Here is an 18,182-nt window from a genome sequence, read left to right on the forward strand (position 1 = left end):
GTGGGGTGGGTTATCGTAACAGCCTCCGCCCCAGGTGGCCCTGGATGTGCGGCGAAAATGAGAGGTTGGTGACACATGGTTGGTAGTTGGCTGCAATTGAGCCCAAGGCCTGGGCAAGACAATTCGTATTCCGTCAGTAAAAGGGGCCATTTGGAATTTCATGCCCTCCCTAATAGCCGTCATGAAGATCGCAGTCTGGCGAGGTGCCCACTTTGCTTATTAGTGGAGGCGATGTTAAGCTTAGTAGCTCGTAGGGCTTACTGGCCACTTTAACTTCATCCACTTTACAAGCTTTGACTCCCGGGCGGCTGGCTCTCAGCCCATTGCGGCAGCCGTTCCAGCTTAGAACATGCTGCGGTGAACAAACTCTCCCTACAGCCGTATTCAGCCAAAGGAAAAGTGCGCTACATCATCTAGACTCCCATGTTTATACAATACAATACCGTATCGCCATGCCAGCAATATATGGAAATCTAAGCCAGTTTCCTTACTCTCGCAACGCCTGCTGCTAGATAATCGTACTTTTAGACGTGTCAAATGCTATTCAACTCGGAGGACTCGGCCCTGAACGTCACGGAGTATCCTGCGAAAATATGCACAGCGCCGGACTGCGTACGTAGATCAACGGGACGCTCTACGATTTGCTGTGTACTGCATGTCTGCGTGCTGTCGATGACGCCACCACCGATCGCTCCAGAGACATCATGGGGGCTGAGCAATCCCGCCAATGCAGAGCAGTGCCGAAGGCTTGGGATGGTGGTGCTGTGATGGTAGGCAGCGAGTAGAACCCTGTAGGGAGGGGACCGTGCGGCTGTAGGCATCGTCTATTACTGCCTGTGAGTGGACGAGGTGTGGTGGGAATTGAGTACAGGAAGGGTGGCATCTATTCCGACCAATAATAGCGTGCTAGCTTCTCCCAGATGGCTAAATTTGGAGTGGCGGCGGCCCAAAACAACTGGACCTTGTCAGCATATCCCAGTCGTGGGTATTGTCCCTAAGCCCTTTGCAGAGCTGCTAGTGGGAAACAGCGTTTCCGGGTCCACTGTGGCCCAATATTTGCGCAGATCGCGAGATTGAGGATGCAAAAGCAACTAGAGCGCTCCTCCCAAACCTGTGCTGCTCAATCATGTCAAACATGACCACGATGCAGCGACGGTGAACCATCAAACAACTACACTGCGTCGCGTCGACACGACTCAGCTTGCTGCGACAAACCGACATGGCTGACCACGCGCACGAGCAGGCCGGCCTCGAAGTAGGGAAGATGGGACACCCCGCGCACGACCAAGCCGGCCTCGAAGTTGTCCCCGAGCCCGAAGCACCGCAAGTGATTGAGGGACCAACGATACAGAAGCCCTGGGATCAGTCGCACTCCGCAGGACCGCCGTATCAGCAGTATGACCCTTCAGCTCAAGGGGGTTACGCACAAGGGCAATATGGACACTACCCCCCTCATAGTGGCTATCCCGACTCTGCCGCCCATGCTCCTCACTCACAGTGGGAACCATCGCACGTTGGGACGTTAGGTCCCAGCGCATCAGAGAAGGGGGTAGAACCAACAATCTTTGGCATCAAGAGGAGGAAGTTCTGGCTTATATTTGGGCCGTTGATTGCCGTCTTGGTCATTGGTCTAGCAGTGGGACTAGGTGTTGGGTTGGGAGCAAGCCACCACAGTAGCTCCTCAGCATCTAGGTTAGTATACTCGGCAACTAAAACTTGGATTTACTCGCCGCTTACAAAACGCTTAGTTCTGCGAATTCGACTTCGAGTGCGACTCCGACCGCGACCGTCTCCTCCATTTCTTGTCCTAGCAATAATGAAACCCTATACCAATCTTCAAACAGCAAGAAGTTCCTTGTACTTTGCGACCTAGACTACAACTCGGGCGAAGGCAGCACTGATATTGGTAATGTGGAGACCGATACTGTTGAGGATTGCGCCAACACCTGTGCGGCGAATGGCAGCTGTGTGGGAGCCGGATGGGGGGACTACTACGGCAAGAAATATTGCTGGATGAAGTCAAGTCTGGGCAAATCACACTTTGCCGGGAACTGGTATTTCTTGGTCAAACAATGAACAACTTTATAAGGTGCTCTTGCTGTACCCATATTATTATAAGCTCTATTGTGAACACTTTGTGCTGAGTGGAGTGAACTATCTACATGTACGTGAAAAAAGGAATATATGGTATATATACAGCAATAGGGCCAAAACTGGGGGCATTTGCCTCCCGCGTGGCTTACGCTTCAAAACCGTAACACAAAATAACATTCAAGCTCGAGGCACCGGCGTATTTCCGACGCCCTTGCATCATGCAGACCTGCTGACATTAGAACTTCCAGGCATAGCACGACATCCTCGGCGCGAATATAGAGGCGGGACATATCTAACAACTTTCTACGTAAGTGTACATAATAAACCATTCATATTCCATAAGCAAGACATTCACTTCATAGTCAATACCGAGCATGGAGGTGGAAATATGCTATCATCTCGCTTTCTATATATAGTACCTTTTAATGAAGACCTAGATGATTGTAAATGAGTTGCTCTATATCAGAGCTACTCTCGTGCGCCTCCAACATCGCAAGAATGTGTTGATCTGGCCGGAGAAGAACGGCACCCCCGCTTTGAAGCCCAGCTTGATGATCAAACAGTTGCTTGTGAGGGGAGAAAACAAAATCAAAATCTGTACCAGATGCCCACAGCTGTATCCGAATGTTGCGGTCTTTCAAATCCGCTGCAACCTGGTGGAAGGTTGTTTCCCAGTTCTGCCGCGACCCCACGATCAAGGTGAATGAGTCGAAAGAACACAAGTCTAATGTCGAGGCCTTCCGATTTGCTACATCTTCCTTCGACCATTCTTTGATGTAAGACAAGTCCACATCCCTGAAGCTTTCCGGGCACCTAGATACTTTGAATTTGATCCAGGCATGGGGAAGGCGGGCGCCTGATGTAAACTTTGGCTTATAGAAAGAAGCGTGAGCCGGCTTCTCCTTGCTTCCGTAGACATAACCTATATGGAGCTCGAGCTTGGCTCGAGTCAGCTTGGACCTACGTAGATTGGATGGGTGTAGCTTCTTACGTTGTCAAAATGCTCTCGCTGTCCTTCAACTCCCTGCTGAATCATACTTTGCTTTGCTGGATCGTGAATTGATTTCATCAAATTATCGCGTGCTTGCTCCACGTCATCAATTCCGGCGGTGCCCAAGGTTTTGAGAAAGGACAAGATTTCTGTCCCATTCTTCACGCTCTGAGCCGCGTTAATCAGAGCAATTGGCCTTCGCTCCTCTTGATAAGAATCCAAGAGACGTGGGCTAGCCCAACCTTGATGGACCGCTGCGAGCTTGTAAGCCAAGTTGTGCACATCAGCTATTCCAGTATTCAGTCCCAAACCTCCGGTAGGAGGGAACGAGTGGGCTGCATCACCAGCACTGAGACGTCCCAGTTAGATCTTGGTAATTTAACTTCAACCAGCTTATGATGGAACTCACAGAAAGATGTTTCCAACTCTATACTGATTTGCAACCTTCCGGCTGAGTATCCATGGCCTGTAGCTTAGTACTTTGAATGATACATCAGCGCCTATCGCTGCTGTGACAACACTTCGGCTAAGCTCTTCGGTCCAGGTCTCTACAGGGTGCTTCGTCGACTTGATGCGGTGTTAGTATCGAATGGATGATGATTGTGTATATCCTTACATCAAAGTTGCTGATAAGCACCTGATTTCCGGACAGATCATAAGCAATAATGAAGCCTGAGCAAGCCGGGTCCATTATCCAATGGAGAATGCCAACTTGGTCTTTTACCAAAGGACGTAGATCCGCATTGATATGAATCGTCATCATCGTCTCATCTGGTATGAGGCATTAGGTACGTTGCGGATTTTTATTAGAGAAAGTGTACTCACAACTGTCTTCGCCTTCGCATTCAACTCCAAGGAACTTGCGAACCTGACTCTTAGCCCCATCACAGCCAACTACATGTCTTGACTGCACTTCGATTTGCTGTTTCGACTCGCGCATTTCTAGAACGCTCGTCACAGTGTCATCATGCTGGATGAGCTGATTAGTGAATTGTTGATGATTTCGAAGTGAGGCTTACTTGATGGGAAGACACAAACGCGGCCCCTTTCCGTATTTCTACGTTGGGGTCTTTCTCTAGACACCTGAACAGGAACTGTTCAAAGTCTGGTTGTGGAATATTATGGATCATCTGTGAGTATTGTTGGTAATCAGTAACAGTAAGTCGTCTGGGAACTTGCAAAATCATTACCTCAGGCGTATCGTTAAGAACATCGACATCCATTCGCTCATAAGGGAGCACGCCAATGCGTTCTCCCGTCAGATTGGTGAGGAAGTTGACCCAAAATGCATCTGCCCTTGGAGAACCCAGTTTTCGCATCGCCGCAGTATCAAGGTCGAATTGGCGGCAGATCTCGAAACTCCGGGGGCATAACGCATGGGCTTTCGGGGCAGCTAGTCTCTGAGGATACTTCTCTACCACGAGAGACTTGACTATGGAAGTTTTAGCAGTGTTTAGAACCGAAGCTGTAATTTCTTCACGTACCCCCTTGCTTCGAAAGAAGATAGGCGAGAAGAAGACCACTCGGCCCTCCACCAACAATCAGAACAGGCACGGAGACCCTGTTCCCAGCGGTGTCGTAGGCCATGTTGGTACGATCCGAAGTGCCGTCTGCAACCATTTTGACCAGTATAGCTGATTTATGGGTGGATGGTGGATGAGCTGCCTCCCAGAAAAACAAGTCTAGATGTCTTATCTAAATATACTATCTATCACTAAATGACAAAACACTAAGTTAGAGATGGCGTAGTTAAAGTCCGATTACCTTCTGCACCCCAGTTCCCCACACTCAACGGCCATTGACCCCAGATCCCCACGATCCCCACGTTGAAGCAGTTCCCGGAGTCCCCACAGCTTCGCATGAATTAAACGGTATGTGAAATCGGCATGGGACGTAAGTTAGGGTTCATTTTGCTGTCAGTAACCAAATGGATTTAAGCTGATGTACCAGTAAAGGTGGCGAAATGTGAGCCAGTTAGCAGGGCCCCATCCCCTATGCGCAAGTTCTGGCAAGGGCTACTTAGAGCCCATCTATTATTTGCCTCGTTGCGGTCGACCAGGAAAGGGGGACCTAGTCTCACCTAGGATGACTAACTTACAATATACCTGCAATTAGTACAATCATCCAATCAAAGAGATGCAGTTCCTGTGAATCATTTGCTCGCTCGACATATACCAAACGTTCCAAACCACCTGCCGCCATCTCTGTTTCTTCATGCATCTTCACTGACACATGCCATGAAAAGCATCAGATAGGGAAACGAGTTTGGACGTCGCATACTATATTCCGTAAAAAGTCAACTGTTGTTGCCCGTAAACAGCAATAATTCCTAGTCGGACGCAACTCCATCAGCGAAACCAGGACTAATGTAGTATCAGGGATAAATCAAGGCACGCGAATTGAATGAACTGTTACACTGCTGCAGTCGATGTTCATACAGTTGGTTGGCCACATACCATCTAACTCAAGCGCATAATCTATCCTAGAAACATACACCTACACTAGACAGAAAGATAAGGTAATAATGCTAGCGGCCGTGGACGATGTAGTATCATTTTCTATAACTATGCGCCCTTTATTTGATATCACCAGACCAACGACAGGCATGACGAAATTTCCATGATGCAAGCTATAATGTGCCATCTGCTCTCCTTTGGCAATAGCTAGACTTAAGAAACGAACTGTTTTAAAGCCCTAAGCCAGGCGTGGCTGTCGCGTGTTTCTGAGATTAGCTACCAGTCAATGAACCTTGGACAGGCTCACAGCTAAAATCACTTGATTCATCTTCACCAAGGTTCTCTATGAGCTTTGGAGCTTGATAAGCGCTAATGAACCTTCAAGCTTCCGACTAACCTTAGCTCTTCTTTCACAGCATTACGAGACCACTCGCTAACAGTACTGACTCAGCATGTCGTAGGCCGCGCCATACAATTTCCAGCAATGTAAAGCACTCTACGGCAATAGGTATACCACTGCCATTTGCCCTTTCACCATGTTTTCAGAGCAGCCGAAATAGTTAGAGCTAGTTCAATATTCCTGCCAATAACAGCCAGCGTTGCCGGGCCTTCGATGGGGCAAAGTATCCCTCTGTCTGATCCCTAGAGATGGCGTGTGGACCAAATATATTTCCAAGTAAACTAATGGGTTGCCATCTCCCAGTGGCTCAGTTGGTTTAGCGCGTTCGGCTGTAATTGCTTCATTGTCACCGAAAGGTCACCCGTTCGACTCGGGTCTGGGAGAACCTCCTTTTTTTCTTTCCGCACGTCTTAAAGTTTTACCTTTCCTTTCGTTTTCTTCGAATTACTTTTTCTGCTCAAACATACCTCAAAGAAGCCCGTCAAATTCTACATTAGTTGCCTCGGTACGGAGGAAGGGTGATTGGATTTTGTGAGGTCGGACCCAGCGAGAGGTGAAGCGGTGGGTGTCGAGCTGCTGATCAACAAGCTATTGAATGCTCAGATCGAGGTTCTGAACCACGGTAGAAACGGTGTGATGGACTGACGCAGCAGCGTTGAAAAAAGAAAAAAAAAAAAAAAGAAAAAAAGTTGTCCAGCACAGAGTTGACTGCTATTTCATTTACACACCATCTCTGGAATGTTAAGTGATACAGTTGGCTTGGCGGAGTTGACTTCATAAGTGCTTAGTCATGATTCTGTCGGCACTGCGCAAGGAAATTGATAGACAAGAGCTGGGCCTCTATGAACTCAAGGCCTAGAAGATATGACAAACAAAGATGTCAAAAGTGGGACAGGTGTTCAAACTTTTGGTGCTAGCAAGCGGCGCCTTGTCTTTAATTGCATAGGCTATAGCACAAGGCTCCTCCCGAGCCATAGATAGAATCCCCCTGCTCTCCATCGCTGTCCGAGTTTTGGGGCTGTTAATTCATACATTGAGTTCGAAGTCAAGCTGTGAGTGCTGTCCCTAGGGACAGTGCGCCTTGAGGCTGTGGAGCACACTCTCCAGCTCACAGCACACCCCCCACTGCACCGACAGACCGTGGATGATCGTCTGAAGTGAGTTGAAATCGTAACGCAGGTTTCTGGAATGGCCGAGCGCCAAATTCGCCGCACGGAAGCTTGATCCAAGAAATGCTTGCGTCTTGCTTTGACTCTGATCATCAAAAGACGTCAAAGCTGCGGGCTCTGCCCCAGGGTTTGTCAGATCCAAAGCAACACTCCAGTCGACACTGTGTGGAAGTGTGACCGTCGAGAGGCCATTGAGGCAGAAGATTCCGAAGATTATAGCAGCTGCGAAAATTGGTATTGGCATCCACATTGAGTTTATGTGACTCAGTGGGAGTTGACCGGCAATATCCTGAATAGCTGTAGCATGCAACAAAGCACGTTTTGCGTCGGGGGATGTCCTGACCCAGTCCACAATCGACGACCAAGACTCTGACGCATCTCTCGGACCGAACAAATTCTGTTGGATCTGAAATTGATGAATCAGACGAGTGCAGATGTGCATGGAATTTGAGACAGTATCCAGACACACAAAATGCCACCTTAAGAGTAGCACCAGGCGCTCGACTGGGTCATGATGGTGTTCGAGGCGTCTGTATACGCGGAAAAGTGCTGTCTTGACCTCAAACAGCGAGGGCAAGGACCCAATTGAATGCACATAGAGGGAGTCCCGAGTCTCTCGTACCAGTGAATGGATGCATTCAAGAACAACTCGGACATCAAGAGAGTTCCCTAGGCTCTTCAAGTCGTCTGTTTTCGCGGCTCCCATTAAGGAGGGGTCGATATTCTGTGCCTCGAACAGGGCAAAGTATAGTTGTCGGAAGTGAACAGGCTCGTGCGACGCACTCTTCATCTCCGTAAGCCACTCAGCCGCACTCTGGCTGTCGAAGAGTCGGGAGTTGCCGGAGAGGACAAGAGGATTAGTCACATGCGAGACCGACGTCGGTTGTCCAGATAAGAATGAGAGTTGGCCATCAAGTATGTAGTGGCCCAACAAGGCTCGAAGTTGCTGCTCACGAGCCACCCAAGCCTTCCAGCTCTTTGCCAGCTCCTCGCCACCATTGGTGCTGAGTGACTCTACACCAGAAAGCGGCTCTAAATCGAACAAGTTGCAATGTCTCGCCCAGCTGAAACCTAGGCTATGATAGACCTGGCTTGTAACTCTGAGAGTTTCGTTCTAAAATGTGTAAGCTGCCTGTGCTCTGCTACAGCTTCGTGCCCTAACGGCTTACCTTGGATAGCATCGCATAGGTCTGACCAAGCAAGGCTGTCAAAGCTAGTTGGACACCATTTCGAGAGTCATGCATTCCACGATGATACAGGAGACTTTGCCACTATTGAAGGTGCATTGCATTAGTCTTGGGAATCATGTACCCACGTTCATCCGGCTGTTGGCTAGTACGTACCGATGTTGCTACAGCAGTGTATGCAAGTCGCCATAGCGCCTCTCCCTAGATGAAGATCTATCAGCTTCCGCGAGTCCGCTTGGCGGGGGACGGGACACGGAGCCGACTACGTACCTTTGATACTGCATCCTCCGTGCCGATGAACAAGGAGCCAAGTGCTATGGCATTAAGCAGCAAACTCGGCGAACATTCGCGAAATACGAAGGTCGGGCGATGCAGAATCGGAAATGAGGGATTGAAGCGAATGAAATACGTCTGCAGGCAGTTGTCCAGAAACGCAGAGGTCAAGCCCGGTAGTTTCTCAACAGCTGTGGTGACTCGACTGGACTGCAGGCTGTCAGCACATGAAGTGGATCATGTCCCATGAGCACCTACCACACTGGTGATCATATTGCTGAGGCTCTGAATGGCCTCGGCAGAGCCGTCAGAAGACTGCATCGGATGACCATGGTTTTCCTGCAGTCGAGGGTCGATGACAAATGGCGTGGCACCATCACTAGGCGGCGTCGCGGCAAGCATATCAGGAGGAAGGGTCAGTGAGCTCCAGTCGGACGAAACAATCGTCTGCAAGAGCTGCTCGGCATCGGGCCACGCTAAGCTGCCGTCAAATGACAAGGGACTCGTGAAGCTGTAGTCGGCAGCGGGCACAATCGAGGAGTCGTCATCGCGAGCCTCGTTGGAATGGTCCAGAGTCTGCTCGAAAGCATCGCCGCCCACGAAATCCGAGGCGCCATTTACACTAGTGGGAGTCACCACCTGCTGGCTCACTTGCGGCTGGGTCGTAGGCTGTTGATAGGGCCGATGGATGGGCTCCAGCCCTGTCCTGCCGTGGATGCGGACATGGCGCGTGAGGGAGTCATTGCGCGAGAATGCGCGGCCGCACGTCGGGCAGACAAACGGCTTGTCGCCAGTATCTGCGCAAGCGCCTTAGCTCTACATGTACGACACTCACGAGCTCAGCGCTCTGGGGCACCGCATGGGTCAGTTCCTACGTGTTCTCTCGTGTCGCTGCACACACTGTTTAGTTCACGTGACGTCACGCGGGCCGGGCCGTCCATACCTGTAAGTGCTCTGCCTTGGTGAATGTTCGCGGGCAGAGGCTGCACGAAAACGAGTTTCTCCTCTGTTGGTACCTTGCGTGTGGAGACGACATGTCGATTGTGAGTTGGGCCGTGTGGGGAGGCCTCGTTGACTGCCCAGGTGATCGGGAAAGCTGCCCGCCAGACGGGCCAACCTGTGCAGTGTCTGCCTCTTCACTGGGCTTTCGCGCTCGTGGGTTGGGTTTCGTGGGGAAGTGTTGTTGAAGCGGGGAAGTTGGGTCGTGGGGAAGAGCCGCGCCCCCCTTCCCCCCCCAGATGGCCCTGGGCAGGCGGCCGTTTCAGCGCTATGACCTATGACACGGCGGCTAATTTCGGCAAGTTACCACAGTATACCCTTTCTGGGCAGGACGGCGACGCGCTAATTTCTTGGAGAGGCCAGAGGTATCTGGGTAACCCAAGGGGAGTAGCTACACCAAGTGTCTGCTAGTTAAGGCTGTGCGCACTTCCGGACACGACGACGACTCTGGTTAGGTCAATTCGGAACGGCTTGACTGCAATGTTCTTACTGCGTACTACGGCGTGCTCCCACTTCCTCTCAATCTGCGAGGTCGTTCAACCCTTAGGTTATAGCAATGCGGCCTGGCCTAAACCTTGCCAGCTATAGTGCTACTGAACCTTTTTGCCCTCCGCAATCACCGGCACCACGAGTGAGCTGTCCCACTTTCCTCCCGTGTGAATCTTGTGCCGCCCCTTGTTCTCATCCAGTGGAACATCCGACTTCAGGAACTCGACCTCGGGCAGTCGCAAGTCGTGACCGGCAACTCTCAGCAAGATACCCTCGCCGGCCTCGAAGACCATGCCAATTGGCCAGATTGGAATCTCTAGCTCAACAATCTGCCCGGGTGCGACCTTCTCGGCCTTGTCGTGTGTGTAGTCCAATATCCCGTCCACCACTGTCTTGGACACACGGTGGCTTGCCCGGAGCATACCATCAGGACCCAAGAACTTGACGACGTTTGTATCTGGCACCTCGGGCTCCGGGACCGGACATTGGAAGTTGAGGCTCTTGAGAGCAGTGCCATCCGCGGCGATTTTCCGGATTTGAACATTCACGTCCATGTCGTCGTGCTCGTCACAAGACATCCAAAGCTTGGCAACAGGGTAACCCGCGAGCTCTGTATAAGTATCAAAGCGAACCGAAAAGTCGGTGCAGTCTGTCAAATGATGCCCATCGTAGCTCGCGACCGATTCCGTCGCCGGCTTGGATAGCGACAGAGCCTGGGACCCCCCGTCGAGGAAGTACGTGCGATATTCGGTGCCAGGGATTGGCCAAGCCTTTTCGGGGCGCTCCACGACCGTCTTTGCTGGACTTCCTTCGAACCCAATCAAAGACAGTCGAAACCGAGGCGTCGATTCCCAGTTGGTGTCTAACCCCTTACAATACTTGTCGAAGAACGCTTGCAACTCATCATTGACTTCCGGTCGGTAGAGATCCGACCCTATATTGAATCGTTAGCTTCGACTCAGGGGCACCGGAGAAACATGACCTACATTCCTGGTAGGGGTGTACCCGCAACCATTTAGAGGAAGTCTTGGCTCGCCGGAAGGTGTCGAACGAGCCCCGAGAGTGCAGCCCGGTTGAATACGATGCCGTGAGGTACAGTGGCACATCAATCTTCTCTATCCTTGCCACCTTGCTTTCCCAGTATTCGTCACACAGGGGGTGAAGTGCAAACATTGACGCAGCGTCCTCAACGCGATTCTTCCCTAATCAAACTGTTAACGATAAATGGGGAAACCCGAAGGAGGCCAAGTACCAGCAAGACCACTGCAGATCATCCGCATAAAGTGAGGTCGAGGAACTCCACCACGGCCTATTGTGTCACGGTATGGGTCTGTTGACGCCTCCCATGGAGCGAGTGCCTTCAGTGCAGGATGGCTGAACCTGGATGCAAGGTTGAGTTGAGCCATCGCCAACCAGGAGTTACCGGCGAACACAACAGAGCCGTTGCTCCAAGGCTGCTTCGAGGCCCATGTAACAGTGTCAAACATGTCCATCGCCTCCTGAGTTAAGGGTTAGCGCCCAGCCTTCTTTCAGTGAAGATGGGGAATGTTCCATACTTGCTCTCCCCAGAATGCAAGGTCACCATCTGAGTCTCCCGCTCCTCTTGCATCAATGTTGACAATGGCGTATCCCCTGGCACACCAGTCCGCCGGATCGAGTCCCTCAAATTTCTCGTAGCCGGAGGTCGTCCTAAGGGGCACGCCACAGCGGAATGGACCCATCTCTTCATATGTCTGGGCACCTGCAAGACGTCAGCAAGGGGATTCCTCAATGTGTAGTTCAAGGATTTGAACCTACCGCCATCTTTACCGTAAGGGCTCCAGAGAATCACAGCAGGGACTTTGTTGTTGCCATCTGAGTCGGTGGGTCGGAAAACATCAGCGTACAACTTGGCCTTATCCCGCATCTCAACAGCCACATCTTTCTCAAAGAACGTGTCGACGCGGAATTGGCGACGGCTGGGATCTTTTGCATGCCCAGCACTGAGTACCTGGGTCGAGGGATTGAATGGGCGGTAGATATAGTGGGGATGGCTGCTTGGAGCCAAAAGCGGCAGGAACGTCAATTCCGGGAATCGTGACTTGAGGGCTTCCATGATGAAAATTTCTCTACAGTGGACTTGCGGTGATTTGAACTACCAAAGAAAACAGACCGTCCTGACCGAAAGTGTGTTTTATCGCAGAGCTATAGAAATTTCCTGCCTTCCATACCGTCTTCCTGGGCACTTATCGTGGGGATCGCGGGGCTGTGGTGGGGACAGCCTCATAGTTCTGCCCGCCTGGCAAGATTTCTTATACTCCCCGCTTAGGAAGCGGGCCGTATCTTGGCCCATCCGCCGGTGGCGGGACCGTTTCATGGCGGTCGTCGTTGGCCCACCCACGGATGCCCACCTCTTACTTCCCGGTAGACAACGGTAGGGTGAGGGGATCGTTAGGACGCTCCCAGCAAAAGAGGGTGCCGACCATACCGACTTTCGAAAGCATAACCACCATTATGCAGTAGGACCAACACGTCACAGGTACGGCTCGGTTGATTTTCTTGGTCGTGGATTTCCGGCGGATTTCTGGGGGTTGGCGCAGAACTAGCTAAGTGTCGTAGTTCGCCGTGGCGGAGACGTTCCGATCCCGTCAAAGACAGCCGTGTACCAGACAATAGCTGCTACGAAGTTCTATGTCCCCAAAGAAACCATCGTAGTGCCTATTTTCGCAGTAATGCCATCCCGTCTCCGATCCAACTGAAGTGTATCCTAGGCATGTTCTCGCAATAACGCTTCGCCCTATGAGCAAGAGGCATGCTTGACGAGCAACTTAGCCAGCTTATCGACGAGCGATGAAACGCACCATATCGTGTGGCGCCGAATTGAATCCGAAAACGATCGAGGGCCCCATTGAGCGGCCTCTTCTTCTGCTGATGATACGACCGGAGGTGGATTGATGTGCAAGATATACAGTACAAACTCTTCCGACCGTTTGTTGATATGAGGTTATAGAATCTGCAGGCCCATCCTGTGTAATGGGGCCCTGCATCGCCAGCCATAGGCCTATCTACATCATGTAGATAGGAATCTTAGCTCATCATGAGCTCGCTGTGCTCGACCTAAACCTAGGTGCTAACTAACTAACATAACTTGCGATAGGTTCCAACATATATACCTGGTGCTAGTTTGAGATGATAGATAACGCTAGGTTTTTGATTAGCAAGATACGGTGTAGCTTCAGCACCAAGAGCAGTAGCCAATGGGAACTAAGGTCTAAACTCCACCGGGGATTATGAAGCCGAGACCTCAGGGCGCGTTCTTTTCTCAACTCAGAAGAGTATCCCCATCGCAATTGATTGAGATGGTTCGTAGCGATGTAACCCGGCTAGTCCAAAAGTAAGCCAGAGAAAGAACTCGTGAGAGTGTGATGCCAGGAAGAAGGACTGCAACCACAGGGGCAAGGACGGACTGACGCCAAGTGATGGAGCAAAGGATACTTCCAGAAGAAGATTACCACCGATTCCTGGAAGTACTCTGATGATGCTTACATCTAGTCCACCCTGCACGTTGGTGACGGTAGAGTTCACACAGGTATTGGGGTTGTATTCAAACGAAGCTAGGACGAACAAGGTAGCTCAAGTCCCATTGGATGAGTTCACTCGGCAACATTGCCTGTTTTGTAAGGAGGACCAACAAATGTTAGCAACAGCTTCCAAATAGGTTTGCAGAATTATGTCAAATGGATTCTGCCTCAAATAAGTGTAGGATTCGGGCAGGTAACTGCGACCATTCCACGTGAAAGGTGCTCCAAAATGGCACCTTCTTATGAGAGCATAAAGGTCGTAAGTTAATATATCGCACCGACTTCCGGATCAGTGCCTGCCAAGAGTGGCCTACCGGCATGTCTTGAAATTCTATATGTATGGCTAAGAAGCCAAGAGGCCAAGAGATCTTGTCCGTCTTGGCTCAAGCATCTTGCAGCACTAAACTCATTGACCCTCGTGGGATTAGGTATAGGCGTCATGTTCGTCTCCAGTTCTGCTGCTCCCGCCATTCTGGCTCTTGCCGGAGCCGCCTTGGCACTGCCCTCCACAGTACCGAAACGACTCTTTGAGTCTGTCGATGCTGCTCCACCAGCATGGGCCAAAAATGAGGCTGCGACTAAGGATGAGGCGATCGAGTTGAGAATCCAGCTGGCTCATCAGAACATGCCACAGTTCCACCAGATGGCCTTGGATGTAGGTTCAAACTCCCCTCACATAGTTGTCCCCAAATGAATGAGGTTCCCCATGTACCAGGGGGTTCGATTCACCTAGGATTCCAACTAGCGTGCTTTCGGGAGCAGCCGATGCTTCTAACTTATAAGCTTGGCACTTTTCAGTGAGGCTGCAGCCTATCGGAGTTATTCTGATTGGCCTGCACCCCTGACGTGGCTGTCTGCTTGAACATCACTTGATGCTCTTCTGCGACTGGGATTTCTAAGCGAAAGCTGCATGCATGGACTCTAAACTAACGACAAGCAGATTGCTACGCCTGGCCATGAGAAATACGGGAAGCACATGTCCCTTGAGGAGATAGATGCAGTCATTGCTCCCAAGGAAGAATCGAAACAGGTGGTCTTCGAGTGGCTTGGGAATCATAGTCTTGCAGATTCCGCTGTCCTCACTCCTCGCGGTAACATCGTTGTGGTAAGCACGACTGTCGGCGAGGCTGAGAAGCTTCTAGGCACCGAGTACCACAGCTACAGTACGTAAAATCCCTGATATCTAGACCTACCCATACACTAATGCCTTATAGCGAACGCGGAGACTGGCGAAAAGGCTAGCAGAGCTCTTAGTGTCAGCATACCTGAAGCCGTCTTTGGACACATTGAGACAGTGCAGCCTACTACTTTCTTTGGATTCCGCGAAATTAAGCCAACCTTCACCCCGCATGATCCCGTTCTGAATGATACCAATGCCCCTCAGGCCTCATACACGACGCCGACCGTGCTCTCAACGTTGTACAACTTCAAATCAATATCCACCCTGACCAAGGGGAAGATGGGTATTGCTGGTTTCATTAAACAGTGGCCTAGCAAAAGTGATCTATCAACATTCTTGAAAACCTACGCCATCTCCGGCTTCGGAAACTCGGGGCAGACATATACTTGTACCACAGTGAACAGCGGACAATGCCCTGCTAGTCCGGCGTCCGCAGGTACTGAGGCGAACCTGGATGTGCAATACGCCCGTGCCATCACAAGTGATATTCCAAACGAGTTTTACTCGGTTGGTGGGAACAACAACCAGATCTACGAGTACCTGTCAGAATACCTCCTAGGACTGTCCGCTGCTGAGCGCCCCAATGTTATCTCGGTCTCATACGGTGGGGACGAGAGCTCCGTCACCAAGTCCGTTGCCACGACCACGTGCAACCAGTTCTCTCAGCTCGGTGCAGCTGGCGTTTCCATCCTCTTCGCGTCTGGTGACTCTGGTGTCGGGTCAGGCTGTACGATCAGCGGCAAGAAGGCCTACCAGCCCGACTTTCCCGGCGGCTGTCCCTGGGTGACGATGGTTGGAGGAACTACTGGCACTGGTACTGAGAAGGCCTGGGTTGACGGTGGCGGTGGTTTCTCCAACTACTTCGACCGCCCCACTTGGCAGAGCACTCAGGTCCAGGCTTGGCTCTCCAAGAACAAGGATGGCAACACGCAGTACTACAATACTGCGGGCCGTGCCTATCCTGACGTGGCAGCCGCCGCTACTTACTTTGAGATCGTGGTTGGTGGCCGCACTGGGGCTGTCGACGGAACCAGTTGCGCCGCTCCGACTTTCGCCAGTGTCATCGAGCTCATCAACAGCGGTCGTCTCGCCGCCGGCAAGTCCGCCCTAGGTTTCTTGAACCCCTGGTTGGTAAGCAGTCCCGTGTACATCTGTTCCTGCATCTCTCCGCATGATTGCTGACTTTGGATCACTTAGTATGGCAATGCCTCAAATGCCTTAACCGATATTACCAGTGGTAGTATTGGCGGTTGTGCCGCTATCTCTGGTGCTGGATTCACAGCCATCGCTGTAAGTTTGATGCACTAGTTTTGAACGTTACAGAACCAGCTACTAATCGTAATGTCCGACAGGGATGGGATCCCGCGACCGGCCTGGGAACTCCCAACTACCAGAAGCTGCTTCAGGTATCTAACGCCACTTAGGTGATAGAGCGCGGGAGCATCTAGCAGGAACCGTTACGGAGGGTCTCTCTACCTTTCGCGACGAACTTGTACTTCTCGTCCATTCCGTTCTAGTCTCTAAGTCCTTTGACCTTCTGTACATACGCTAGCCCATGCCTCTCATGGTGGTGGTTGATGATAGCCGTAAATAAAATATTCGGAGGACCATATGTCACCCGCTATTGTCTCAATTCGCCTGGTCGTTAAGTAGTGCATCTGTTAGTCCAAAATGGTTGAATTCTGGCGCGACATTTCGAAGCAAAAAAAATCTTGCTTTCTTCTCGGTAGGTGTGAGTAGAACTTCCAGCTCAATGCCAGACCATCTTGTGAGCGGAGTTTGTGATACCGACTATAACGACCGCGAATAGGTCATGTCAGTCTCGTTGCTGGTTCGATTCCTGTGTTGACCGAGAATGGGTTCAATATCAGCTATCGATGACAGCTGTCAAACAGCTGGCCACAAGCGACGTCATCCCCCTAGCTATCTGCAGGGGTTATCTCGAACTGTCCCCAGATTTCCGCCCTCAGTGTCGCGACAGGCAAGGTTCCGTCACCGCGAAGCTTGCAGCCTAAGATACATGGACCGCAATGGCTTCCCAAGGTGATAACAGTGCAGACCCTTGGGACAAGGAGACGAAACGAAAGTTCCAAAAGTAGGCACCCCTACGGATCTTCGACCGACCCTGTCAGTACCACGATGCTGACCTGCGCAACAGCAAATCCAAGAGCGAATACTACGACCCGTGTCAGGAAGCGGCCGAACGAAGCATACGATGCCTGAACCGAAACGGAGGAGATAGGAAGATGTGTGCGGACTACTTCGAGTGAGTAGAGAAGAGCCGGACTGTGGGCCAATACCTGGGTAAATAGAACGGTGCTGACGGACACAGGGCATATCGAGCATGCAAGAAAGAATGGGTATGTGTCTTCGCCTGGCGCCGGACCCGTTGCGCGATCCCCCAATACTGACTCTTCCTGGCAGATGGAGAAGCGGAAGGAGGACAGGAAGAAGGCTGGGGGAGGCTTCTTCTTCTAGCCACTCGGGACTTGCGAATCGACCAGCGACCCAACGCTGGCTCTTTGCAAAGGGCCACGGGATTTTGCGATACAGAACTTGAGACCGGACCACACGCCGTCTCTGTGCTACATACCATGTACTATCACCTGTGTTCATAGTGTACACTGGCAAGGGGAGATTGAGGTTCCTGCGCGCTGGGCAGAACTGTAGAGCAGGGAGGTCACTAGCTGCATGACTTGCCTTTCAGCATACCTCGAGCACTCGCTCGGGGGGTGTTGATTTCCGACACATTTCGCTCTCGCATCAAGCCATCGAGAAGCCGACAGAGCATCATTCCGTTCTTTACCGCTTTCCTCTTTTGGAAGCTTACGCTAAGCGGTTCGTGCACCTCGGCAGAATCAATAAATGGACCCCTCCAACATTTTGAGCTTCAATGAAACGAGAGACTTGCTTGGAAAGTGACTCGGAGAATACAGACGTTGACTTAAGCATGTGTTCACGATGCTCTTGAGACGAAGCACTTCATCAGTGGCGACTTGTACGGATTCTCCTGGCTGGATCTCTTCTTGGGTTTCAGCTCCGTGTGAATTTTTTAGACCCTGCCCTTAACCTCCGTCGTCGAATGATACCCCACCAAAGATCGTACCTTTGACTCAACTCTGCCACCTTCAACAACGTACGTCACGTGGCAGTCTCATGATGAGTGCCTACTACGGCTCAGCATCGGCGCAGCCTCCGCTGAAGGACAGCTGTGATACGAATCTCCAGATTGCTTGGGAAGATGGTCGTTGGCCGTTGGTTGTCAACCACGCCAAGCAGGCACTGAAAAGGTCCAAGGATCGTTATTACGAGGCAAGTCGTTCCTCCTCCGGGCCATTGTGCCAACCGCTTCCCAGTCCCTTGCAGAAGAGAGATCAAACGGGA

At 51.3% G+C, this 18,182-nt stretch overlaps 6 protein-coding genes across 6 annotated transcripts; 3 read left to right on the forward strand and 3 right to left on the reverse strand.

The window, feature by feature from the left end:
* Positions 1-1,219: 1,219 nt before the first annotated feature.
* JN550_012473 (uncharacterized protein) lies at positions 1,220-2,076 on the forward strand (the record flags this gene model as incomplete). Its single annotated transcript, XM_049310952.1, has 2 exons — positions 1,220-1,692; positions 1,845-2,076. The coding sequence occupies 2 exons, from the start codon at positions 1,220-1,222 to the stop codon at positions 2,074-2,076; spliced, it is 705 nt and encodes a 234-aa protein (XP_049165517.1).
* Positions 2,077-2,516: 440 nt separating this feature from the next.
* On the reverse strand, positions 2,517-4,705 carry JN550_012474 (uncharacterized protein; the record flags this gene model as incomplete). The annotated part of the gene is made up of 8 exons (XM_049310954.1): positions 2,517-3,032; positions 3,086-3,434; positions 3,495-3,652; positions 3,702-3,856; positions 3,911-4,055; positions 4,105-4,215; positions 4,276-4,517; positions 4,570-4,705. The coding sequence occupies 8 exons, from the start codon at positions 4,703-4,705 to the stop codon at positions 2,517-2,519; spliced, it is 1,812 nt and encodes a 603-aa protein (XP_049165518.1).
* Positions 4,706-7,006: 2,301 nt separating this feature from the next.
* On the reverse strand, positions 7,007-9,511 carry JN550_012475 (uncharacterized protein; the record flags this gene model as incomplete). Its single annotated transcript, XM_049310955.1, has 6 exons — positions 7,007-8,224; positions 8,280-8,381; positions 8,454-8,498; positions 8,568-8,780; positions 8,829-9,367; positions 9,472-9,511. The coding sequence occupies 6 exons, from the start codon at positions 9,509-9,511 to the stop codon at positions 7,007-7,009; spliced, it is 2,157 nt and encodes a 718-aa protein (XP_049165519.1).
* Positions 9,512-10,159: 648 nt separating this feature from the next.
* Positions 10,160-12,153, reverse strand: JN550_012476 (uncharacterized protein; the record flags this gene model as incomplete). The annotated part of the gene is made up of 5 exons (XM_049310956.1): positions 10,160-10,992; positions 11,045-11,260; positions 11,311-11,557; positions 11,615-11,799; positions 11,856-12,153. 5 exons carry the CDS (start codon positions 12,151-12,153, stop codon positions 10,160-10,162), a joined length of 1,779 nt encoding a protein of 592 aa, XP_049165520.1.
* Positions 12,154-14,057: 1,904 nt separating this feature from the next.
* On the forward strand, positions 14,058-16,222 carry JN550_012477 (uncharacterized protein; the record flags this gene model as incomplete). The annotated part of the gene is made up of 5 exons (XM_049310957.1): positions 14,058-14,273; positions 14,559-14,781; positions 14,833-15,929; positions 15,996-16,088; positions 16,151-16,222. 5 exons carry the CDS (start codon positions 14,058-14,060, stop codon positions 16,220-16,222), a joined length of 1,701 nt encoding a protein of 566 aa, XP_049165521.1.
* Positions 16,223-16,828: 606 nt separating this feature from the next.
* JN550_012478 (uncharacterized protein) lies at positions 16,829-17,276 on the forward strand (the record flags this gene model as incomplete). Its single annotated transcript, XM_049310958.1, has 4 exons — positions 16,829-16,893; positions 16,957-17,064; positions 17,131-17,158; positions 17,223-17,276. 4 exons carry the CDS (start codon positions 16,829-16,831, stop codon positions 17,274-17,276), a joined length of 255 nt encoding a protein of 84 aa, XP_049165522.1.
* Between the last annotated feature and the right edge of the window lie 906 nt (positions 17,277-18,182).

The sequence above is a fragment of the Neoarthrinium moseri genome (assembly GCF_022829205.1).
Source record: "Neoarthrinium moseri strain CBS 164.80 chromosome Unknown scaffold87_Wmoseri_CBS_16480, whole genome shotgun sequence".
Classification (NCBI taxonomy): domain Eukaryota; kingdom Fungi; phylum Ascomycota; class Sordariomycetes; order Amphisphaeriales; family Apiosporaceae; genus Neoarthrinium; species Neoarthrinium moseri.